At 48.2% G+C, this 25,485-nt stretch overlaps 1 protein-coding gene across 3 annotated transcripts in view; it reads right to left on the reverse strand.

The window, feature by feature from the left end:
* The window catches only part of SSH1 (slingshot protein phosphatase 1), a 78,414-nt gene extending 59,257 nt beyond the window's left edge, over positions 1 to 19,157 (reverse strand). For 2 of the 3 annotated variants that reach the window (XM_049866996.1, XM_049866994.1), the window contains exons 1-2: positions 18,991 to 19,157; positions 12,067 to 12,107 (exon numbers count right to left, since the gene is read on the reverse strand). In XM_049866996.1, coding sequence (XP_049722953.1) covers positions 12,067 to 12,107; positions 18,991 to 19,056 — 107 coding nt within the window. In that variant the 5' untranslated portion in view covers positions 19,057 to 19,157. The remainder of the gene's footprint in view (positions 1 to 12,066; positions 12,108 to 18,990) is intronic. The other variant, XM_049866995.1, reaches the window with a different exon arrangement.
* Positions 19,158 to 25,485: the final 6,328 nt, after the last annotated feature.

Genomic DNA, 25,485 nt, shown 5'->3' on the forward strand with positions numbered 1-25,485 from the left:
GTCAAGAGTTTCTCCTTTATACTGAGGCCAAACTGATTCTAAAAATCAAATGTCCCTTCAACTATATTAGATCAAACAGTCAGCATTTACCCTAAAGCAAAGAGGAGAGGTAAGAAGGGGCAGGGAAGCTAGATTAACCAAAACAGAACAAACAGAATGGAAATAATGAGAATGCTGCCACACTGTGAAAAATGTAACCAATGTCACAAAACCATTTGTATACATTTTTAAAAATGGGAACTTAATTTGTTGTGTAAACATTCACCGAAAACACAATATTACTAAAAAAAAAAAGAAATCAAATGTCCCAACAAACTGCCAGAACAAATACCTGTTTAAACTGAAAGAAACGGCAAAGCCATATAACAGACCCAGAATTTTGAGTACACTTTGTATATCTTATCTCAGTGTTTAAAACTGGGAGTCGGTGGGAGGCTATTACCTATAAAGGGGGGAAGGGACAAGCCTGAGCAAGAATTTGCACATCTGCCATGAGGAAGAGCAGCCAAAGTGAGGAACATGGGTTTTTTTTAGGCACAGAGACCTGTGTTCAAATCCTGGCTCTGGCCTCTCACCAGGCTCTCTGATCTGCAGTTTCCTACAATGAGGAGAGTCCCTTCTTTGCAGGCTTGTGATGTCAAAGCCAGATAAAGTGCATAATGCCCACACTACACAGGCACCTGGTTAACAGAAACTAGCTAGGTTACCCTTGCACTCGACTACTAACCTAAAGGTTGGTGGTTTGGACCCACCCAGGGGGACCATGGAAGAAACGCCTGGCAATCTGCCTCTGTAAAAGATTACAGCCAAGAAAACCCCATGGAGCAGCTCCACTCTGTAGCACATGGGGTTGCCGTAAGTCGGAATGGATGTGGCAGCCACAGGTTTGGTTTTTTGGTTTCACCTAGCTTACCTGCAACAATTCTCGTTTTAAATAGAAGGAAGGGCAGGAAGGTGAAGGGATTTGCCTAGAACTCACAGCTCACGGTGGTACCACTGGGTTTCGGGAGCAAGAAGACTGCAAAGCCATGGTTCTGCCTCCTAGTGAGAGATCTGAACCATCCAGAGGGTAAGCGGAGATGGCTCTTGCTTGTGGGGCTAAAAGCACAAGTTTTAGAGTTAAAAAGACATGAAACATGGCGGTCTTGGCTCTAGCACTTACTACTATATGGAATTAGGCCAGTTACTGAACTCTCTGAGGCTCAGTCTTCTCATCCGCAGAATGGGACCAAAAACGGTGCATTTCTTACACGATTTTTTTGTGTATATTAAATAAAATAATACACATAAGGCAACTAACAAACTGGACTGTGTTTTAAAAGTGTTCATATCCCCTGCCCCTGCTTTATTTTTCTCCTCAGCACTTAGTTACACCCTATTATCATACTTGGTGGTCTTACTGTCTTGTATCCCCCAGCAGAATGTCAGCTCCTGAGGACAGGGATTTTGTCCATGTGATTCCCTGCTATCTTCCCAGCTACAAGACCAGTGCTTGCACATAGCAGGAGCTCAATAATTCTTTACTGAACAAATGACTAGTTACTCATAAGCAGACAGATCAGAACAGAGGGCTGCTGAGTCTGCTCTGACAGAGCCTATGTATATCACTCAACTGTAGGGGAGATCTCTCCGTTGTTTCCTGTTGTCCAAGAACACCATGAGTTCCTCAACATGAAACAATGGAAAATTCAATTTACAGACTTCTACGGAGTGGTTAAGAGCTCGGCTACTAACCAAAGGGTCGGCAGTTCGAATCCACCAGCTGCTCCTTGGAAACCCTATGGGGTGGCTCTACTCTGTCCTATAGCGTAGCTGTGAGTTAGAAACAACTTGATGGCAACAGGTTTGGTTGGTTTTTGGCCCATCCAGTGCAAGCCAGGCACTGTGAGGATAGAGACGAAGAAGGACCTGTGCTCAGGGTGGGCTCACAGCCTAGCAGGCAGGGCCAGGTCCGTGGACAGGCACCCTGAGCAGACGCTCGAGGCCCCGCCCTCAGAAGGCTCTACACTTGGTTTAATGTTCTGCTGTCACCATCTTGGAAACCCTGGTGGCGCAGTGTTTAAGGGCTATAGCTGCTAACCAAAAGGTCTGTAGTTTGAATCCACAAGGCGCTCCTTGGAAACTCTATGGGGCAGCTCCGCTCTGTCCTATGGGGTCGCGATGAGTTAGCATTGACTTGACAGCAACTGGTTTGGTTTTTTTTGGCCACCATCTTGAAATTCTTAATAATTTTTTGACAAGTGGATCCACATTTTCAATTTGCACTGGGCCCCGCAAGTGATGAAGCTGGTCCTGGTGGTGAGGGACATTCATGCACTTAAATAAATATACTACAGGTCAAGTATATTGTCCCAAGGGAACACCAGTGAGAGAAAATGCCTGTGGGAGAAAAAGGAAGCCTGATGACGCACTTCCTCCAGAAGAGGCCCCCTGGAGGAGGTACGGGCAGGGGGTGCCTGTGCAATGTCTGCTAAGTGAGGAGAAGTTCATGAGATTCTCACACTTAATTCTGACGGCAACCCAACAACCTGCATATTATTACACCCATCTGAAATAGCCTTGGCCAAGGCCACACAATGGTCCGGTGAAGTGACGGGGTAGCCAAACCCAGGTCTGTCTCTCCCATGGGAAAAACTAAGAATCAATGGAGGTGATATTTCAGAGGCTGAAATATTCAAGGTGGGGGCGGCGCCAAGAGATCCTGTGACCCTAGGTACAAACAAGCGTGCAGCTTGCTGAGAGGAGAGACTGTCATTCACTAGTGTGGCAGTCAAACGCTGTGGGGCACCCCAATGCCACTTGGCCTCTTCCCACAAAGACTAGGCACACCTGTCAGCATTACCTTTACATAAAAACAAACAAACAAAAATAACCATTGCCATCGAGTCGATTCTGACTCATGGCAACCCATTGTGAGTCGGCGCAGAGCTGCTCCAGAGCGTTTTCAATGGCTGTGATCTTGCAGAAGTAGAGTGCCAGGCCTTTGTTCTGTGGTGCCTGTGGGTGGACTCAGACTGCCAACCTTTTGGTGAGCAGCTGAGCACAAACTGTGCCACCTAGGGCTGTTACATAATACATCCCCATTATATTCGTAACTCTGAATGGAAGCCTACTTGTTTACATGTCTGTTTTCTCTACATAGACTGGGGGCAACTAAAGAACACACACACAGACTGAGACTGTAAGTGAGGGCCCGTGAACATGATGAGATAGCAGCTTCCTTAATTAGCCTGTGTTGCATAGAGAGGAGATGGGAGAAGCACTCTGAGATTACATTCCATTACATAAGACGCCATAGTGGCTGACTCCCTTCTTGGTCTTGAAGAAACCACCATGACTTCTACAGCTGCAAGAAAATGAATTCTGCCAACCACCATGTGAGTTTAGAAGAGGACCCCGAGCCTCAGATGACGCCCCATCCCCAACTGACATCTTGATTGCTGCCTTGTAAGACCTTGAGCAGAGGACCCAGCTAAGCCGTGCTCGACTCCTGACCCATGGAAACTGAGATAACGCGTGCATGTTGTTTTATGCCACCCAGTTTGTGGTAACTTGTTACACAGCGCTAGAAAACTAAATCAGTCACACACTTCTCCATCTACAGAACCTGGAGTGGGCACGTACTCATCCACTGCTGGCAGGACTCAATCGGACAGACCATCAACGGGGGATGGCTGCTGTGGTTCAGTGGTGAAATTCTCGCCTTCCGTGCGGGAGGCCCAGGCCTGCTTCCCGGCCAACGCACCCCATGCACAGCCACCACCCCGTCTGTCAGTGGGGGTTTACACGTCGTCGTGATGCTGAACAGATTTCAGTGGCGCTTCCAAGCTCAGAGAGACTAGGAAGAAAGGCCTGGAGATCTATTTCTGAAAACACTATGGATTACAAGGGTCCAATTCCTTTGTGCATGGGGTCACCATGAGTAGGCGGGCTGACTCAACGGTAGCTAACGACAACATCAACAGGGACAGTTCAGGCTAAGAGACACCGTCAAGAAGGGCACGGACAACTCTCCAGACATGGATTGGACTGGACAGTGGGTTGGAAAGGGATGCAGGTGAGGAGTGAGATTCTTGGATCAGGTGGACACTTGAGACTATGTTGGCATCTCCTGCCTGGAGGGGAGATGAGAGGGTAGAGGGGGTTAGAAGCTGGCGAAACAGACAGGAAAAGAGAGAGTGGAGGGAGAGAGCGGGCTGTCTCATTAGGGGGAGAGTAATTGGGAGTGTGTTGCAAGGTATATATAAGTTTTTGTGTGTGAGACTGACTTGATTTGTAAACTTTCACTTAAAGCACACTAAAAATTATATATATATAAAAAAAAGATGGGCAGAGAGAAACCCAAAAAGGTGGTAAGGCATCAAAAGAAGGCATGATGAATGAGGCCGGGGAACTGTAATCTAAAGAGCAAGGACATGCCAGCCCCATACCATCTTGATGCTGTCGGGTTATAAGGAAAATGGTGTGCCCTGGGAACTCCAGATTCAGACTGAAAGGAGAAGGGAGTGAGGAAGAAAAGGCTGAGGTGTAATGGAGTTTACAGCTTACCAAAGCAACCAAATAAAAGAGAAGGGCAAAATTCTGCTGCTCTGGCCCAAATGTGTGCCCGGCCAGGTGACTGAAAAGAAGAAAAAACTGTAAGAATCCCAATGAACATTTTCATGTGCTTGACTTGGAAACACTAGATGAAAACAGCAACAGCAGCATTCGTTCCTGACCCACACTCTGGGGAGAACACAGCCAGAATATCTCCCCAGTGCCTGGCCTGGCACACAATCACGTATGTCTCATGCCAGACTGGGGCAGCTCCCAGGATGGTGCGGGAGCCAGGAGCAGCTGCCAGCGGGGCCATCTGCTCACCAATTCCCACAGTCTGAGCAGCACGGCTTCCGACGGGGCACTGATGGAGGCCGGCAGCAGTCTGCGCATGCAGAAAGCAGAGAAAGGGAGAGAGAGCTGGGTCTATGCTGTTCCTTACTCGGCATCTTCGTTCTGGGCATGAGAGGGTCAATTCTTGAGGCATTTCCCAGAAGGCCTTAAGAGAAACTGATGGGATTCCAACAGTGATCCTACAAGGCATGCATTCCTATTCGTGTCTTCTAGGAATGTCACAGGGTAAAGCCTGCAGGCTGTTCCGAGTGCCAGGGCCTCCACAGGGTGCCCTCTCAGGCTCGGACCCACCATGACGCAGTGGACACGGCCCCCCGAATTCTTCTACGCTGTGAACGAACCCTGTACACGAGCAGCACCTCATAACGACTGAACGTAGCAACTGTTCCCAGAGCCCATCGTGCGTCTGACTCTGTACAAGGATCTTGACACAAACTACCCACCAACAACCCTGACAGGTGGTAGCGTTATCTCTGTTTTACAAATGAAAAAGAAAAAAGACGTACAGAAGTCTAGTAACTCACAGTGGTAAAGTAACTTGTCCACTAGTGCAGAAGCCGGATTTCAAACCTAGATGTCCCCAACTCCAAACTCTATGCTCTTTCCTTTACCTTCCTATGCCTCATGGTAAAAACTCACGGCTGTTGAGTCACTTCCGACTCATGGCGCCCCCATATATACAGAGTACGGCTGCTCCAGAGGATTTTCAAGGCTGTGATCTTTCAGAAGCAGGTCACGGGCCTTTCTTCCAAGGTACCTCTAGGTGGGTGTGAACCGCCAACCTTCAGGTTAGTACTCAAATGCTTAACTGTTTACACCACCCAGGGCCTCCTCTATTCCTCATACGTGAGTGCCATTTACTGTACAGTTACAACAAAGTTGACAGACTTCACTTGATTAAATGCTACACACACGCAGGCACATAGCTGAGGCCCCATCACTAATGGTAGCATCTAGGGTTTAGGATGGGACAAAAGCACATGTGCCTGCCACATAAGGCAAGTGTGGCATCTGTCACACAGAGATAAACCAAGAGCGACATGCTTTCTCTGAAGAGAGAAGTCACAAAGGTGTGGGGTGGGAGCCAACGTTTAGCTGACCCCTAGGGTTTCTCAGAAGAAGGACCCGGCTTAGGGAAAGAGCATGGTCAGGGAGCAGGGGGTTGAACTCGAGGTTGAGAAACAGCAGACACGGGAGGGTGGTAGGAGGAAATGTCCAGCACCATACGGTGAATGCAGAGTGTGGAGAAGGCTCTGGGGACCAGAAGGAGGAGGCGAGATAGGTGCTTCAAGTGTAATGGGGGAATGGTACTGCGGTAGAAGGATCAGTCGGGAAGGGTGGCCTGCAATGGAACAGGGCAGGTACAAGGGCCTGAATGATGGTGTCACCAGGGGGACTGGGAAGAGGAGGACAGGTGAGGCACTGGGAAGAGCTGATCCACATGGCTCAGCAAGTACTGCACATGGATGAGTCAAAGATGACTTCCTGGGTGACCAGAACAATGAAACTACTCATTCAGGGTAGAAGGAGGGGGGCAAGGAGGAGAGGGGAATACCCCGCTACCTCTAGTTTTCCTTACTACCAGTACTCCTTAGTCCGTGGGTGGTGCAAATGGTTCAGTGATTAACTACTAGCCGAAAGGTTGGTGGTTCAAACCCACCCCAAGGCATCTCGCAAGGTAGGCCCGGTGATATACTTCTGAAAACCCTATACAGCAACTGCTCTGCACACATGGGGTCGCCGTGAGTCAGAATTGACTCCATGGCCACTAACAACAAGGACAGCACTTCTTAGATACTAAATAATGTCAGTTTACCTTCAGGATCCGTCTGAAGCAAGGAGAATCTCCTCTCCCTAAACTTCCTTCCTCTAAACAAACAAAAACAACTTACTATTCCATAAAATTCTCCACGAGGAGGGGCTTAGAGAGCAAAGGCCTGAAAACGCATGTTAACATGCAAGTGTAACAGCGCTTCAGCCAAAGCTTACGCCGGGACACAAGAGCTTTTCTTGTTTGGCTTGAAAGGTTAGAAAGCAGGAGGGCCCCTGGGTGGTGTAAATGGTTAGCATGCTTGGCTGCTAACTGAAAGGTTAGAGTCCACCTAGAGGTACCTCAGAAGAAAGGCCTGGCTGCCTACTTCCAAAAAATCAGGCATTGAAAACCCTATGGAGCACAGGTCTCCTCTGACACACATGGGGTTGCCATGAGTCAGAACTGACTCAGTGGCAACTGGTTTACCGGTCCTTTGCCTAAAAAAGAGCAGGGGGGCAGAGAGAGGGAATGAAATATGACTGAAAAGAGACCTAAAAGAGAACCTGAAAGGACAAGCTCAGAAGGCAACATCACACCTGGAACAAGAACCCAGTCCCCGACTCCAGCCCAGGGTCTCCCAGTGATCACAATGGCGTTGCGACCTGCTGAGAGCAGCAAAGATGGACTAACAGTGGTCAGAGTTGTTTGACATCCTTTAAGGTACCCACCCTAAGTTAGCAGGAGTCCCCAGTTCTGGCCCAGGCACTTCCTCTAACAACTTAGATAACCTTAGGCAAATTCCCTCACCTGTATGTCCCAGACGGCTGACTCAACTGTACAATTAAACTGGTCTCCAGCAAGGCAGCATGGGGTGATAAACTTGAGTGTCAGAGGCAACAGAGGCCTTGGTGTCAATACAGTAGCTCCTTATAGGGTCGCTATGAGTCAAAATGGACTCAGTGGCAATGGGTTTGGTTTTTGTTTTTTTATGAACAACCTGGAGTCCTGGTGGTACAGGGGTTAAGCGTTTGGCTGCCAACCAAAAGTCAGTGGGAGCCCACTGACCAGCCCACTCCGTGGGAGAAGATGCGGCAGTCAGTTTCCGGAAAGATGGAAACCCTGTGGGGCAGTTCTGCTCTGTCCTATAGGGTCACTATGAGTAATAGGTATGTACGACTTTGGGCCTCAGGTTCCTTACCTGTAGACTAGGAAAACATTCCGTCATAGGGTTATTATGAGGATGAAATACGGCAATGTGCAAGGCTGCCATACAGTGGTAGCCAAGGAGTATTACTTCCCTTCCATTTTTCAGGTTCCCTGCAGCCCCAAACTATGACCAGAAAGAGGCCTTCTTTTTTTTTTTTAATAATTTTTATTGAGCTTTAAGTGAACGTTTACAAATCAAGTCAGTCTGTCACATATAAGCTTATAAACACTTTACTCCATACTCCCACTTACTCTCCCCCTAATGAGTCAGCTCTTCCAGTCTCTCCTTTCGTGACAATTTTGCCAGTTTCTAACCCTCTCTACCCTCCTATCTCCCCTCCAGACAGGAGATGCCAACACAGTCTCAAGTGTCCATCTGATACAAGTAGCTCACTCTTCGTCAGCATCTCTCTCCAACCCACTGTCCGGTCCCTTCCATTTTGTGATGAGTTGTCTTCGGGAATGGTTCCTGTCCTGGGCCAACAGAAGGTTTGGGGACCATGACCGCTGAGATTCTTCTAGTCAGAAAGAGGCCTTTTATTAGCCACAAGGGCCACATACACATTTTCAAATCACTGCCATTTGCAAATTCTTATTTATTGTAAACAACTCAAAGTGGTATGCTGTCAACTAATAAAAATCAAGGAAAAAAGAGAATGGTGATGGTTGAACCAACACAAGCGACATAACTAATGTCACTGAACTGTACATGTGAAGACTGCAGAAATGGCAAATGTTTTCCTATCTATATATTCACTACAATTAAAAAAAAAGGAGAGGAAAGATATAAGCATGAAGTACCTGATATATGCTGTTGTTGTTGCTGTATGCCATTGAGTCGATTCTGACTCCTAGCGACCCTACAGGACAGAGCAGAACTACCCCATAGGGGTTGCTGGGATGTAATCTTCACAGGAACAGATCACCAGGTCTTTCTCCCGTGGAGTGGCTAGTGGGCTTGAACTGCCAACCCTTCTGCTAGAGGCTGAGCTCTTATCATTGTACTACCAAGGCTCTTTACTTAGTACATGTTGTTGCTGTTAGAAGCCATTGAGTCAGCGCCGACTCATAATGACCCCATATGCAACAGAACAAAACACTGCCCAGTCCTACACCATCTTCACAATTGCTGCTTGAGCCCACTGGTGCAGCCACTGTGTCAATCCACCTCCTTGAGGGTCCTCTTTTTCGCTGACCCTCTACTTTACCACGCATAATGTCTTTCTCCATAGACTGATCCCTCCTGAGAAAGCCCAAAGTGAGATGAAGTCGTGTCGTCCTCGCTTCTAAGGAACATTCTGGCTGTACTTCTTCCAAGATAGATTTGTTTGTTTTTCTGACAGTTCACGGTATATTCAATATTCTTTGCCAACATCATAATTCAAAGGCATCAATTCTTCTTTGGTCTTCCTTGTCCGGCTTTTGCATGCATATGAGACGACCGAAAATACCATGGCTTGGGTCAGGTGTACCTTAGTCCTCAAACTAACATCTTTGCCTTTTAACGTTTTAAGGAGATCTTTTGCGGCAGATTTGACCAATGCAATGCTTAATTTCTGCTTCCATAGGCGGTGATTGTGAGTCTAAGTAAAATGAAAATCCTTGACAACTTCAATCTTCTCTCCATTTATCATGATATTGCTTATTGGTCCAGTTATGCAGATTTTTGTTTTATTTATGTTGAGGTGTAATCCATACTGAAGGCTATTTTTTTTCCAGAGAGGAAACTAATTTTTAATAAGCACCTAGTACCTAATAAGTGCTTAGTAAAAATTGGAAACCCTGGTGGTGTAGTGGTTAAGAGCTATGGCTGCTAACCAAAAGGTTAGCAGTTCAAATCTACCAGGTGCTTCTTGGAAGCCATATGGGGAAGTTCTACTCTGTCCTTTAGGGTTGCTATGAGTCAGAATCCACTCGATGGCAAGGGGTTTGTTTGTGTGGGTTAATAAAAATTAGTTTCCTCTCTGAAAAAAAGTTCTTTGCCCCCAAAACAATCTAAATCAGAGAGCTAAATGCTATCTCCTGGGCAAGTACCCCAAAAGAAAGGGATGGGGTCAAGGGGTGGGTGGGATTCCTAACCCAGGTCAGGCTAGAGGGAAGCTGGAGAAGGCTGATGAACCCATGCCGCAGTCAGCAAGTCCCCCACCCTGTTCCTCCTCTTCTACTTCCTCCTCCCACAGTCTCCACAGAGCCGACTTCTCCCCTTCCGCTTCCCCGCCCCCCCAGAGTCTCTTCTAGAAACTCAGCCCATTACCGCCCCCATGGGGAGTCTGGCTGTTTCCAGCCTGCAGGGAGCTCTAAGCCCCAATCAACTGAAAACCCTGAGGTCAAAGAGCAAATTTGTCACCTTCACTAGCCTTCTTCTTGAGAGTAGCATTAAAAACAGGGATCCAGCAATTGAATTGAGATGATGCTTTGAGTTTTTCAGCCTCTTATTTCCCTACTCATATCATCTTTATAAATAATGGGTGCCACAATAAAAATGGATGTTTTCCCTCCCTTTACTTAAATACACAGAAACTTGAAAGAAAGGCTAAGGATACGTCTACCACCTCTGCATACGAGTTTAACCAAGACAACCTGCTGCTCTTGGTAATAGATGGTTGACCCTGGTTTCTGAACACATGCTTCCTTTTTCAATTAATTTTCCTCCTCCTCACAAGACGAAACAGACATTTTGGTAAACAAACAATATCCCTTTAACTGTCTACTTGTTTTAAATTCTGAGAGTCAGAGTTTAAGACTGGCGTCCTTTTCCAGAGGAATTAAAAAGGAGTGCTGAATCTTTGGAAAACCAACAAAAGGCCCAAAGAAAGGGAAACCCAACCAAAACCAGTTGCCCTTGAGTCAATTCTGACTCATGGCGACCCATGTGTTACAGAGTAGAACTGCGCTCCACAAGGCTTTCCAGGCTGTGACCTTGACCAAAGCAGATCACCAGGCCCTTCTTCCAAGGTGCCTCTAGTGGGTTTCAAACCGCCAGTCTTTGGATTACTAGTCAAGCAGTTAACCATCTGCACCACCAGGAACTCTTTTTGATAAAAGAAAACAAAAAATGCCTTTGGTGTCTATTAGTGAATAAAGCAACTGAGGACTGCAGCTTCGGGAGTTTTAAAAACAAGCATAGCTAAAGATTTCTCACAAGCACGCACATACACAAAAAACACCTCGAACTGATAAACTTGGGGGGCTGTGTGCCTGTTTCAAATCAGTGATGTGCTTATCTAAAAAGGCATACCCTATCCAAAGGAAAATGAAACAGTGAAGGTATTTGAAAAAAAAACATTGCCATTGAGTCGATTCTGACTTACAGCGATCTTACAGGTCAGAGCAGAACTGCCCCACAGGGTATCCTAGGGTGAACTCTTTATGGAAACAGACTGCCACATCTTTCTCCCTTGGAAAAACCGACCTTTTGGTTAGCAGCCGAGCACTTAACCACTGTGCCACTAGGGCTCCTTAAGTGAAGGTGTGACCCAGTACCCAGTGCCGTGGAGTCGATTCTGACTCATAGCGACCCTATAGGACAGAGTAGAACCGCCCCACAGAGTTTCCAAGTGAAGGTGTAGTATGATTATTTTTCAAATAAACAGGAGCTACCGAATTACACATTTCAAAATAGTGAAAACAGCAGATTTTATGTTATATATATTTCACCACAACAAAAAATTGACAATAACAACTAGAGAGGTTAGACAGGAAGCTTAGAGGGTACTGACTTTATGTTAACGGGGGAGGAACAATTTGGAAAAGGACAGGGAGATCCATTGCGCAACTTGCAGAATGTAATCAATGTCACTGAATTGTACACAGATAACCTGTGGAATCGGTGTATACTCTGCTTCATCTATTTTCAACAACAACAAAAATAAATTAAAAAAAAAGTAGATGTAAACCCTAGAAGAAAATGTATAAAAATGCCTGTCATGATAATGTAAGGGTGGAAGGGTGACAGGCAATTACATATCTTTTGCAAGTGATATGCAATGTTATTAAAGTCTGCTTACAATGAAACATATATATACTTTTTTTACTGTGCTTTAGATGAAGGCTTACAGAGCTCATTAGTTTCTTATTATATGTATAATTTTTAAATTATGCATATAATTTTTAAATTATACATTCTTATGGAATGTTCTCCCTTGGAGTAAGGAATAAGTGTATTTCTTACCTGCTAGGAGGAAAAACTTAAGAACAAAAAGTTAAATTCTGCTTACCTGAGGTTTAACTTTCGATCATCATCACTGCCAGCCTCCAGCTACGGAGAAAAGAAAGAGAATGTCACACCACAGACACCCGTCTCGACAACTCCAGGACACAAGTGTCATGTTTTCTGTTCTGGTGCCCGAGAAAGATAAAGATGTCCCGGAAACCTGGCTATTTCTCAGCAGCCATGCCCTTTCCTTACCAATCCTGGTCTGCCACTCCTCTGAGTAATTTCCATGGAGGAATTTTTCAGGTTCCCCAATGTTTCCCCACATTCCTGCCACAGTAGAGGGAATTGATCCTTGTAACTTAACATTTCCTATCTGGCATTGTTACTCACAGACTCTTTGAGCCCACAGGTCTCAACTTTCCAGAGTTGTTCTGGATCTTATCCTGTTTTTTTCTTTTTTAAGGGGAGGGGAAAGTATTTGAAAAGAATCCATTTTCTCCTGCAAGCCAGGCAAGAGCTAAGTGATCATCATCATATATTTGGAAAAAAAAAAAGATTCCAGGCAAGTCTGCCACCATGGAAGGTGGCCAGGGTCCAACGGTATGTCTGTGGATCTCAAAAGCTTTTGGTGGTTTGCAAACAGGCTTAAATGTTTAATATGAACCTTTCCAGGCAATGGCTTTATTTGTATAAATGAAAGTAAGGGACATTTAATATTTTCTAAAAGCTAAAAGACCAAGAGGTTAGACTCCAAAAGTAGCTGCAACTTAAGCCCCGATAGCGATTTTTCTTTATTATTTTTCCTTTCCGAGAGAAAAGTGAAATAGAAGAGAACACACACACACCCCAAATAACTCTGCACCGCTGGGACTTGGCATGTTTTGTATGTTACACAGAGGCGCCCACTGAGCGGGAACGAGAAACCTGGAAAGCAGCGATGGCTAGGAGAGATGCAAGGCTGACCGAGGACAGAAATGAGACAGAAGCCAACGGTGATGGGAAAAGGACACGGAACTCATGCCAGGAGGGACCTGGGCAGCAAGGACACATACCAGGAGGTGGCAATTTCACCAAAGGGGGCGTAACTAAAGAGGCCTAGAGTCCCTGAAGTTTATTAAGATGATGTAGGTGCAGGAGTCCCTGGGTGGCACAAACGGTTAAACGCTGGACTACTAGCTAAAAGGTTGGTAGTTCGAACCCACTGAGAGGTGCATCAAAAGAAAGTCCTGGAGATCTGCTTCCAAAAGGTCTCAGCCTTGAAAACGTCACGGAGCACAGTTCTACGGGGCACGCGTGGGGTCTCCATGAGGCGGAGCTGACTCCATGGTAACCAACGGTGTGAGTCTAGCATTATGCAGAGGCACACAGCTGGTAGCTACTTAGTTCCCACTTTCCCCACCCACACTGAAGGGGAAGTGGGAAAACCCGGGAAAGTTTTGCTAGCTATAGGGCCAGGACCTTCGATTCTGGAGTGAAACATGAAACAAAACAATACACACGACAACAACCTCTAAGTGAACGCTGGGTCCAACCCTGTAGTTCCCAGCCAGGGGGGCAAGTTTGCCTCCCAGGAGACTCTCTCTGGGCAATGTCTGGAGACATTTTGGGGGGACTGATACTGGCACCTAGTGGGTAGGGCCCGCTAAGCATCCTCCAATACACATGACCGCTCCTGACAAAAGAGAACTTTCCAGCCTCCAATGTCAGCAGTGCTGAGGTTGAGAAACTCTGGTCCAACCCCAAAAAGTGCCTGGAGATCTGCCCATGAAAATGAGTCACCTTGAATGTTTGTCAAAAATAACAATGTTATGATCCATTCCTGAAAATTATTGATGTATCTCTTCTGTGCTCCGCCTAGTCTCACAAAGGAGCTCAGGTGGTTAACAGTAAAATGACGTCAATGAGATTAAGGATTGAAGAGGAAAAATCAAAAGAGAGAGGTGCTTTACTCTTGTGGTGACTTCCCTGGGTTTCCCACGCCATTTCTCATGCTCAAGGCATGTGTCCCCTCCTCCCGTTTGAGCTGAGACTCAGAGAGGCAACCTGATTAAAGCCAGACCAGAGGCAGGGCCGGGCCAGGCCCCAGGTCTCCTGGTCCTACACACAGGCTCTTTCCCTTCTATCTCACTTCATGGCTCAACCCCGCCTGGAAGAAAGCCTCACCTTCCCGGGAACATCCCAGCCTCCCTCATTTGCTGAGCCCCTAATGTTGACCATCTCCTGAAGACAAGTAAGTTTTATTCTATGTTTATCAAGTCACTGGCACTTAGGGGGAGCCCTGGTGGCCTGGTGTGTTAAAGCACTTGGCTGTTAACCGAAAGGTTGGTGGTTGGAACCCACCAGCTGCTCCCTGAGAGAAAGATGTGGCAGTCTGCTTCTGTAAAGATTTACTGCCTTGGAGACCCTACGGGGCATGCGGTGTGACAGATCACTTTTATATGGCTCTTCTACCATGGCCTGTAACTCCCACCAAATGATTGGGTGGCTTTATGCAAATAAGGTGCCTGTGGCCCACCAAGGGGATTAGACAGCTTGCTAATAATGCAAATAAGAGACGTGGCACCTTTGTTGGGGTAGGACCATGCAAATAAGGTGCATGGAACCTTAATAAGGGGATTGGTCAGTTTTGACATCCCATTAGGCTTAACATGAGCCATCCCAGAGGCGGAAAGGGGGGACTTCATTACCACCGAGAAGAGACAGGAGCTGGGCACATCCTTTGGACCCAGGGTCCCTGCAGGGAGAACCTCGTAGACCCAGGAGACCGAGCAGTAACACTGGAGATGGTGCAAAACAGTGACAAGCGGTGGCAGAGAAACAGCGGCAGCGGAACCAGGAGCAGTGGTGTGAGATGAAGCAGTGGGCTTGCAAGCCCATAGAGCAAGGTAGTTACATCGGGTATGCCAACCTGCGGAGCTAGAGAGCTGAGCGCCTTTAGGCAGGTGGCTTCCTGGCAGAAGTGGGGTCCTTTGGGCACTTACTGGTCAAGCTAAAGAGCTCTGTAACACTTGCCTGAGCAGGGCAGGGCCAGGCCAAGGGGCTGAGAGGCAGAGGGCTGGAAAGGGCTACCTACAGGCACAGCCGAGAAAAGGTTGTCCTGTCCAAGAACTGTATCCTGGGCGTTCCTGATCCTGAATTGTAACCCGTTACTTCCCTAATAAACCCCATAACTGAGAGCATGATCTGTGAGTTCTGTGTGGCCATTATAACAAATTATCGAACCCAGCAGAGAAACAGAGACTGCCGTGGGAGGGACAGCTTGTGTCAGGACTGGTAAAAAGGTCCGAAGGTAGAAGTATGTTTGACTTTCGCTTCACAGGAATCAGCGTAGGGCTAATGTTGATAGTGATTGTCTCCATCTTGAAGTTAGAAGACTTCTGACGCCACCATGGCCATCTTCACAGGGCAGTTCTACCCCGTCCTATAGGGTTGCTGTGAGTTGGAATCGACTCGATAGCAACGGGTTCTGGTACTTAGTAAAAATAATGCTTTAATTTGGAAACAAACAGTCGTGACGGTCGCACTACATGGTGCACATAATTAATGTCACTGAATTGTATTCACACGTACAGCTGAACTGGCAATGGCTTTGTTACATGTATTTCACCACAATAAAAATTTTCTAAAATAATGCTTTAAATAATTAAAGATGCATCCAGTGGAAACAACCGAAATGTCCAACAAAACGTGGCATAACCAAACAACGGAGTACTGTTGTCGTTAGTTGCCATCAAGTCGATTCCCGCTCACCGCGACCCCACGTGTGCAGAGGAGAACTGTGCTCCACAGGGTTTGCAAGGTTGTGACCTTTCCGAAGCAGATCACCAGGCCTTTCTTCCATGGTGCCGCCAGGCGGGTTCGAACCACCAATCCCTTTAGATGAGTAACAGAGAACCATCTGTACTACTCAAGGACCCACACCTTGAAAACACGATGGTACATGAAAGAAGGCAGACACAAAAAGGCTACATATTATACCACCCCACTTATATGAAAGGTCCAAAGTAGGTAACAGCGACAGCAAGTAGATCAATGGTTTCCTAGGGTTAGGCCAAGGAACAGGGAAAGGGGGGACCCTGGAGGGTGATGAGGGGTGAGGGCCAAAGGGTACAGGGTTTCTTGGGGTGATAAAATGTTCTGGAATTAGATGGTGGTGATGGTTGCACGAAGCAAAAAACCAAACCCATTGCTATCGAGTTGATTCCAACTCATAGTGACACCACAGGATAGAGGAGAACTGCCCCACAGGACTTCCAAGGAGCAGCGGTGGATTCTAACTGCCGACCTTTTGGTTAGCAGCCTGAGCTCTTAACTACTTGTGTCACCAGGCCTCCAATGGTTGCACAGCCTTGTGAATATACTACAAACCACTGTACACTTTAAAATGGTGAATTTTATGGCATGTGAATCATATCTCAATGAAAAATTAATAAAATAGCTTTTTAAAAAAAATGTGTCTAAGACAGGAACAGATCAGGTAATGCCCTGATGGTGCAGTGGTTACAGCACTTGGCTGCTAACTGAAAAAAGTGGTTCAAACTCACCAGGTGCTCCACAGGAGAAAGATGTAGCAATCTGCTTCCATAAAGATATCTGCCTCGGATACCCTATGGGGCACTTCTACTCTGTCTTATAGGGTTGCTATGAGTCAGAATTGACTCAGCAACAATGAGTTTTTTTTGTTTTTTTTAAGTAATGCAAGCATCTTGGACTTCTGCGTGAGAAGAGCTGGCTGAGAGGCTCTCTGGACACCCCCTGCCTGAACCCAGGTTCTTCACCATGTATCACAATTCTGTGCTGAGAACATGAGGTTAAGTGCACGCACTGCTTTGCAAACTGCAAGACAGCAGTCATAGGAATGATGCAAGAGAAGAGATGCCGCTGTGGGGAGGAGAGAAGCTACTGCAATCTAACTTCTCAGCTGCAGGCAACTCGCCACCAGTGTTCCTTTGCCTCTAGTCAGCGTGCAGAGAAGGAACTACTAGAACCTTCTGTCTATAGACAAGATAACTCGTTAATGGCCTCTCCCAGGAGAGGAGGGAGCTGCAGAGTTTCAACCTAACAGCCACTCTGCAAACATTCCTGTTAGTCACAGCAAAATGAGGCCAGGAGACAGCAGGACAGATAGTGCTGCTCTACCAAGTACACCTCTCCCTGCCACACACACACACACACACACACACACACACACACACACACACAGACATACACACAGCCACCCCTTTCTAGTGTTATCAGTCAGCTTCCCCCCTCTCTCTCTCACAGGGAAAGAGCCTGTGCAGCCCAGATGCTGGTGGGATGACTTCCTGGGCCTTCGGGGCTCCTCCTCCAGCTGTTTGTCCCTGCTCCTGCTCTGAACCCAGTTAATGATCTCCTTTCCAGCTGCCCTCACCTCAGGCCAACACAGTCTGCTCATGGGTTCCAGTTTAGACCGGAGAGGCCTTGAAGTCTTCTCCAAAAGCAGGTGTACAAGGGGGAGGCGCAGGAGGGTCAGCCCTGCCACTGCAGAGGGGTGACCTGCTCAGCGGCCCCAGAGGCCACAGCCTAGGTCATTCCAGCTTGTTTCTGCAGAATTATCGTTGCTGCTGTTCTGTGCCATTGAGTCTGTTCCAACTCAGAGTGACCGCATGTGACAGGGTAGGACTGTCCCATATGATTTTCTAAGCTACAGCCTTTATGGAAGCAGATCCCCAGGTCAAGTCCTTCTCCCTCAGAGCTGCTGGGTGGGATCAAACCACCAACCTTTTGGTTAGCAGCCAAGCATTCACTGGTAAATACTATACCACCAGGGCTCCTCAGAGGTAGGTGCCAAGCCCCCAATCTGCCTCAGAGTAAAGGGACCCACCAAACACAAACCAGTACCATCAAGGTGACTCTAACTCATGATGACCCCATCTGTGTCAGAGTAGAACTGTGCTCCATCGGATTTTTAATGGCTGGGTGGATTCGAACCTCCAACCTTTACGTTAGTGGCTGAGAAAATCAACTGTATGCACTACCCAGGGACTTCCACAGGCAGACAGACCCACAGAAACCCACACCAGTGCAGAGAAATGGAGAATCAACTACAATCAAGGGATTCATTCTCAGTCCCCAAATGCACCCATGAACCTCCAAAACCCCCAAATCGGTCACAGCCACATGGTCAGACGCAGATAAACATACAGTCATAAATATTACAAAAGGGAAAAGCCCAGACTCAGCCACACACCGACACAAGACACACGGTCACACAGCGTCCACAGCACACTCAGTCACTGTCACACAGTTACACATCACCCAAGAAGCACAGCCACACACACAGCCAAAGCTCCAGCGGCACAGGGTCTCACACACTCAGGAACGACCACCTCACACACTCACAGTCACCCCTACCAGCCTCTCTCACAGCTCTCACAGCATAACACAGCACCATCCCCAGGAGAGAAGTCACAGAGTCACACACATAGTCTCACATACACAGATCAGGCATGCAGGAGAGGGGGACAGAACAGTCACAGGGTCACCTCAGAACCAGCATCTCAGTTATCCAGTAGGAACCCCAAAACCACACTCAGGGTCACACACAGTCACCCCGAGATAGGGGTCAACCACACACCCAGTGTCATATACAGTCACCCCGAGATGGGGACTACAACCACACACACTGTCCATACAGTCACCCCGAGATGGGGCTACAACCACGCAGTGTCAAAGTCACCCCCAGATGAGGGATCACAACGCCAGCGTCACACACAGTCACCCCAAACGGGGGTCACACCCGCACACAGTCTCAGCCCCATCACCCCAGTCCGGCTGCACTGACGGGCTCGCACAGCGGGGTTCCCAGGCCCCCGGCCCTCGCGGCCGCCCCCCGCGGAACCCCGACACCCTCCCGCCCCGCATCGCGGCCCCGGCCTGGCAGCGTGGTGGGCGAGGGGCCCGGCGGCCCAGGCCTGGTGCGGCGGCAGCTCGGCCGGGCTGGGGCGGCGGGCCCGGGGCTCACCTCGCTGTTGCTGGCGGAGGAGGCGGCGCTGGGCGTGGGCGAGCGCTGCAGGGTCACCAAGGCCATGGCTGCGGCGCGGCGTGAGGGCGCCGCCGAGGCCCCAGGCTAGAGCTAGAGCCGCCGCCGCCGCCGCCGCCGCCGCCGGGCCGAGCCCGGGGCCCCTCCAGCAGCCGCGCTCGGGCGGCCGGGCCGAGCCGGGCCAGGCCCGCCCCTCCCCTCCCCCTTCCCTCCCCCTCCCCCTCCGGCCGCCGCGCCGCCCCGCCCCCGCCCCCCCACCACGGCGCCGGCGCGCGCCCGGCCTGGAGCGCGGGGCGGGGAGGCGGGGCGGCGCGGAGCCTGGGCGCGTGCGCGGCGCGAGGCGGGGCAGGGGCCCGAGAGGCTGCTGAAGCCCGGCCGGTCCCGCGGGCCCTCGGGGCACCCAAACACGCATGCCTCCGCTCCCGTACCCACGCACGCGCGCCCCCGCGTGGGCGGCGGGCGCGCGTCCGAGAGCACTTCCGCCCCGGGGGCTCTCAGATGGGGAAACTGAGGCCCGGCGGCCGCGCAGCCTGGCCTGCGCCCGGGGCACTCGGGGTCAAGAAAATAAAACCCGTAATGCAGTGTTTACAGAAACGTATTCGTTTATTCACTCATTCACGAAATGTTTACTTAGCACCGGCTAAGTGTAGAGTGTTCAACAGTGAACAAAACCGAATAGACCTCGCCCCCAGTTACGGAGGTCAATCAAATGATTAAACACATTTTTTTTTTTTTTTGGTAAATCTTTTTATATTAATTACTTCTATGTTTTCAGGAAACCCTCCTGGCATAGTGGTTAAGTGCTACGACTGCTAACCAAACGGTCGGCAGTTCAAATCCACCAGGTGCTCCTTGGAAACTCTATGGGGCAGTTCTACTCTGTCCTATAGGGTCCGTATGAGTCGGACTCAATGGCAACGATTTTTTGGTATGTGTTCAGGAGCCTAGCTAACTTCTTGGGGGTGTCAGGAAAGGCTTCCCTGAGGAAGTGGCGTTTGACTTGAGGCCTGAACGATGAGTAGGATAACGAGGACGAGGTGGCTCTCTAAGGGGAGGGAATTGCCTGGACAAGGGCCGGAGACTGGAAGGTTGTCCCTTAGAGGCTGGCACCAGGGCCGGCAGGGTTGTGGGCAGAGTCTTGGTCTGCTCAAGAAAGATTGCTGTGGCTACTGCATGGAGAAAGGACTGTGGGGGACAGACGGACAGAGGGAGACCAGGGAAGAGGCTCCTGATGTTGTTGTCCTGAGGAGAGATGGCCAGCATGGGAATGGAGAGAAGAACATGGGTTGAGATACTAGAAAGGTAGTACTGGCTGGACTTGGTGATTGCAATCAAGACATAAGATCTTATCCAAATGCCCTTCCTCATGTCTGTCTTCATGTGCACCTGCATGAGAACCCCAAACTTAGTGGTCCAGTCCTGCTCCCCATCTTAGAGAAGTGGTCCACCATAGTCTCACTGCCAAGTGGAAACTGCAGCCTCCTGGCTCCCTCTCCCTGCCTCCTCTAGGTCCTGGGGGTTTTGACTGCCTCCATATTCCTGGGGTAGGGCCCATGTTCCTGCTGGTTCTCAATAGGGGCACACAGCCCACCTGGGGAGTGTTTTGGGACAGTTACGGTAATGTTTTTGGTTGTCTCACTGATAGGGGAGAAGGGAGCTACTGGCATGTAGAGGGCAGGAGCCAGGGATGCTAAATGTCCTTCAATACACTGGACCAAAAAAAAACCCAACCCCATTGCCCTCAAGTGGATTCTGATTCACAGCAACCCTACAGGACAGGGTAGAACTGCCCCATAGGGTTTCCAAGGAGTGGCTGGTGGATTCGAACTACTGACCTTTTCATTAGCAGCCAAGCTCTTAACTACTGCGCCACCAGGGCTCCAATACATTGGAAGATCTCCTCTAAAAACAATTGTTTCATGTCCTAGGGGACTTTTGAGTGCCCCCACAAGATACCCATGTAGGTGAAAAAAACATTTATGATGACCTGAAGCCAAAGCCTAACTCTATATTTTACTGAATTTTCCAGGAATATAACTCCTGTTAAAATTGACAGAAGAAGATACTGGGGTCTGTTTGAGAGCTTTGTCAGGAGCTGTTCACTATTTGGGAAAAGGTCACGGATAACAACACCACGCCTGGTATTAAAGCAGTCAGCACAGCGCGCCTGCCTTTGTAGCCGCACGCTTGGAGGGCACACAGCCATAACTATTTAGCACTGATTTTCAAATGTCAAATATATGACAAAATTGTGCAAAATTGTGAATTATTCAAAATTCAGTTGAATAATGAATGTCTTCTCAAATCCAAATGCAATTGCTATAAGTTTGCTGTATCTTCTAGGGGAGTTGTGTTCAAGCATGTACATATTGAAATACATATTGTTTCTTTATTATTTGTTTTCCTTTTTGTTATGGTTGGGTTATTATAGTTTTTTTTTTTTTTTTTAAGAGATGTGTACCAAAAAAACTCTGTTGCTGTCGAATCAATTCCAACTCAGTGACCCTAAAGGATAGAGTAGAACTGCCCGTGTAGGGTTTCCGAGGCTATAAATCTACTGAAGCAGACTGCCACACCTTTCCATTCATGGAGCCGCTGGTGGGTTCAAACTATTGACCTTTTGGCTAGCGGTTGAGCACTTAACTACAGAACTACTAGGGCCCCTCTTAAGATATGTGACCAAAAAACCCAAACCCTTTGCCACTGAGTCAATTCTGAATCATAGCAACCCTATGTGTTAGAGAGTAGAACTGCTCCATAGGTTTTCCTTGGCTGTAATCTTTATGAAAGCAGATCACCAGGCCTTTCTCCCACGGTGCCACTGGGAGGGTTTGAACCGCCAACCTTTAGGTTAGTGGTCGAGCAGCACCCAGGTGGGCTTTATCATCTATGAATTTTGTTTTCATTAATAAATAAGTATTGCAAACTATTTGCTGTAAAAAAGGGGGGAGGGGAGAAGGGTTTAGGGTCAAGTGAATCTCAAATTTGAGTGTTTGAGAAGTCCCTGGGAAAGACAGACTGCCAAACCCCATCGCTCAGATTTCAGATGTGGTCAGCCTGCAGTCACGCCTGCATTTCTAACATGTTCCCAGGTTGTGCCCCTAGTCTCCCCACTGCAGTCCTGGGGAGCCCTGGTGGTATACTGGTTAAGAGCTTGGCTTCTAACCAAAAGGTCAGCAGTTCGAATCCACCACCTGCTCCTTGGAAACCTTATGGGGGTGATTCTACTCTGTTCTATAGGGTCCCTGTGAGTCAGAATCGACTCGATGGCAATGGTTTTTGGGTTTGGGGGCAGTCCCTGGATGGTGCAAACAGTTAACGTGCTTGGCTAACTGAAAGGTTGGAGATTCAAGTTCACCCAGAAGTGCCTTGGAAGAAAGGCCTGGCAATCTACTTACAAAAAAATCAGCCACTGAAAATCCCATGGAGCACAGGTCTACTCTGACACACGGAGAGTTGCCACTAGTAGGAACTGAGTCAAAGGCCAACTGGTAGTAGTGCTAGTGGTCCCAGATAAATGCTGTGGCCTCTTCCCTGGTCTCCCTTTCATTCTCTGCCTCTCCAATCCATCAACAAATCCTCACCTAAATCTGATCTGGCTACCCATCCCTGGCTCCCCATAACCTATGAACTAAATCCTGATCCCCGTGTCCTAACCTTGCCTGCCTCTCCACCCACCCGCAGCCATTCTTTCGGAAGCCCACCCCACCTCCCCTTACTTCCTGCAACAACAAATGGGACCTCCTCTCTCCCACCACTAACTCTGGCCAGAGGCCACCGCTAGAAAGTCCTCCCTGCCCCTGGGCAGGGGGCAGCATCCTCTCCACCTCTCTCGCCCCCCCCCGCCCCCACCACCAGTTACCTTCAAGTGGCCTCCGACTCCCGGCAGCCCCACGTGTGGCAGAGTGCAGCCGTGCTCCACAGGGTTTTCAATGGCTGATTTTTCAGAAGTAGACTGCCGAGACTTCTTTCCAAGCCACCTCCAGGTAGACCTGAATTTCCAACCTTTTAGTCAGCAGCTTAGCAAGTGAGCTGTTTGCTGCTCCCACCCTACCCCAAACAGAGTAAATGGCACCCTACTTTGGGATAATGTGTCTGTCTCCTCTAATGGGGGACCATTCCTGGTTCTATGGTGATGTGACATCCAGGGGCAGGGCTGGGAACAGGGTGAGGGTGCAAAATTAAAGGGGGGAGGTGTCAAAAAACAATAATCAAGGTAAATAATATTTTAACACAATCTTACAGGAAATCAAAATTAATGCAAAAAAATCCATGATGAACAAAACACCAACATTTTTAAATAAAGACAGGAACAATACAAAATTACTGATTTTTCCTTTTGCCCCAGGCTCCAATATGGCTTGGTGGCAAGCCAGTGGTTCTAAACCATTTCATGTGAACAGCCTGTGGGCTTAACTGCTCTGGCTGGTAAGGGAGTGGGGAGGAAAAAGAAGAAGTGAAAGCCCCCCTGGCCCCAGTGCAGGCCCCAGAGAGCCCCAGGAGGGGAAGAGGAGGACCAAATGCAAGAGGCCTCTCTAGTTTTTTCTTCCAGTGGAGCCCTTTCCATTCGGTATTGTAATTTGTCTAATTATCTTTGACCTCCTCATTAGGGTTTCAGCTCAGATTTGCAACTACTAAAAATGGTGAGTTACTGCGTGATTGCTCTCAGCCAGGCACTGTGTAAAGTGTTTTGCAAGGGTGCTGGGGACACTATCTACCAACATGTGAACGTTTCTCACCCCTGTTCAAGGGCCATCTCTTCCAGGAAGCCTTCCTGGCCTGAGGCTGGGTTAGGTGCCCCTTCCCTGTGCTCCTGCAGCCCCCATGCTTCCCTGCTGGTAGCGGTGGCATTATGGGCCCATTCCTGGGTTGGGCTATTTTAGGTGTATTATTTCATGTCTCATTGCTGTGATTCCCAATTCACAGATGAGGAAACACACGTACAGAGTGGTTAAGTCAAATGCCCAAGGTCACACAGCTAGAGAGTGACAAAGCTGGGACTCAAACCCATATTTTTCTGATTCTAACACTCAGACAAAAGACAGAGATTCTTCCAAGGCAACCTAGTAGGGGGGAAGGGAACAGAACTCTACCGATAGTTCCCTTTTGCTAGCAAATAATTCTTCCCCTAATCGCAAATAATTTGCAATTCCTCCTCAACTATTCAGAAATGAAATTCAGAGGTAATAAAACTGTGGTGAGCTGAATAATTCTTCCCCCCCCACCTAAGCTGAATAATTCCACCCCCACCCAAGATGACCACATCCTAATTCTAGAACTTGTGAATATGTCACCTTACTTGGCAAAGGGACTTTGCAGAGGTGTTTAAATTAAGGATCTTGAGACGGGGAGATTCTCCTGGGTTATCTGGGTGGGCCGTTGTAAATCACAAGTGTCCTTATAAGAGGGCAGCAGGAGAATCAGAGTGAGTAGTAAGAGATGTGATAATGGAAAAAAAGAGTTTGGAGTGATGTGAGGAAGGGGCTGTGAGCCAAGGAATGCAGGCAGCCTCTAGAAGCTAGAAAAGTCAATGGAACGAATTCTCCCCTGAATACTCCAGAAGGAACACAGCCCTGCCCACACCTTGAGTTTAGACTTCCAACCTCTAGAACGGTAAGGGGATAAGGCTGTGTTGTTTTTAAGCCACTAAGTTTGTGCTCATTTGTTACAGTAGCAATGTGAAACTAATACAAAACCTGACCTACACATACACTCGTTAGAAAAAAAAAAATCAATATAATACCCGATCCAGTATGTTCCAGGTACTTTCTGGACATTATATCATTTTCTCAGTCCTTCAACTCATTCAACAAACACTTACGGAGTGCCTACACTGCTGGGCACTGTTCTAGGAATTTGGAGTACTACTACCTGTCTGTCAGTTTGTCATACTCTAGTGGCTTGCATGCTGCTGTGATTCTGGGAGCTATACCACCAATATTTCAAATATCACCAGGGGACCCCAAGACTATGGACCTCAGACACCTTTCTAACCCGGAATTGAAGCCACTCCCAGAGATCACCCTTCAGCCAAATAGTAGTCCTATAACAGTCTGGGGGCCATGTCTTCTGGGGTTCCTCTAGTATCAGACAAACCATTAAGTCTGGTCTTTTTATGAGAATTTGAATCCTGCACCCCACTTTTCTCCTGCTCCATCAGGGATTCTCTGTTGTGTTCCCTGTCAGGGTGGTTATTGGTGGTAGCCAGGCACAACTAGTTCTCCTGGTCTTAGGCTGATGGAGTCTCTGGTTTATGTGGCCCCTTTTGTCTCTTGGGCTAATATTTTCCTTGTGTCTTTGGTGGTCTTCATGCTCCTTTGCTCCAGGTAGGTTGGGACCAATTGACACATCTTAGATGGCTGTTGCTAGCTTTTAAGACCCCAGACGCCACTCACCAAAGTGAGATGCAGAACATTTTCTTAATAAATTTTTTTATGCCTGTTGACCTAGATATCCCCTGAAACCATGGTTCTCAGA

The sequence above is a fragment of the Elephas maximus genome, chromosome 22 (genome assembly GCF_024166365.1).
Source record: "Elephas maximus indicus isolate mEleMax1 chromosome 22, mEleMax1 primary haplotype, whole genome shotgun sequence".
NCBI classification, from domain to species: domain Eukaryota; kingdom Metazoa; phylum Chordata; class Mammalia; order Proboscidea; family Elephantidae; genus Elephas; species Elephas maximus.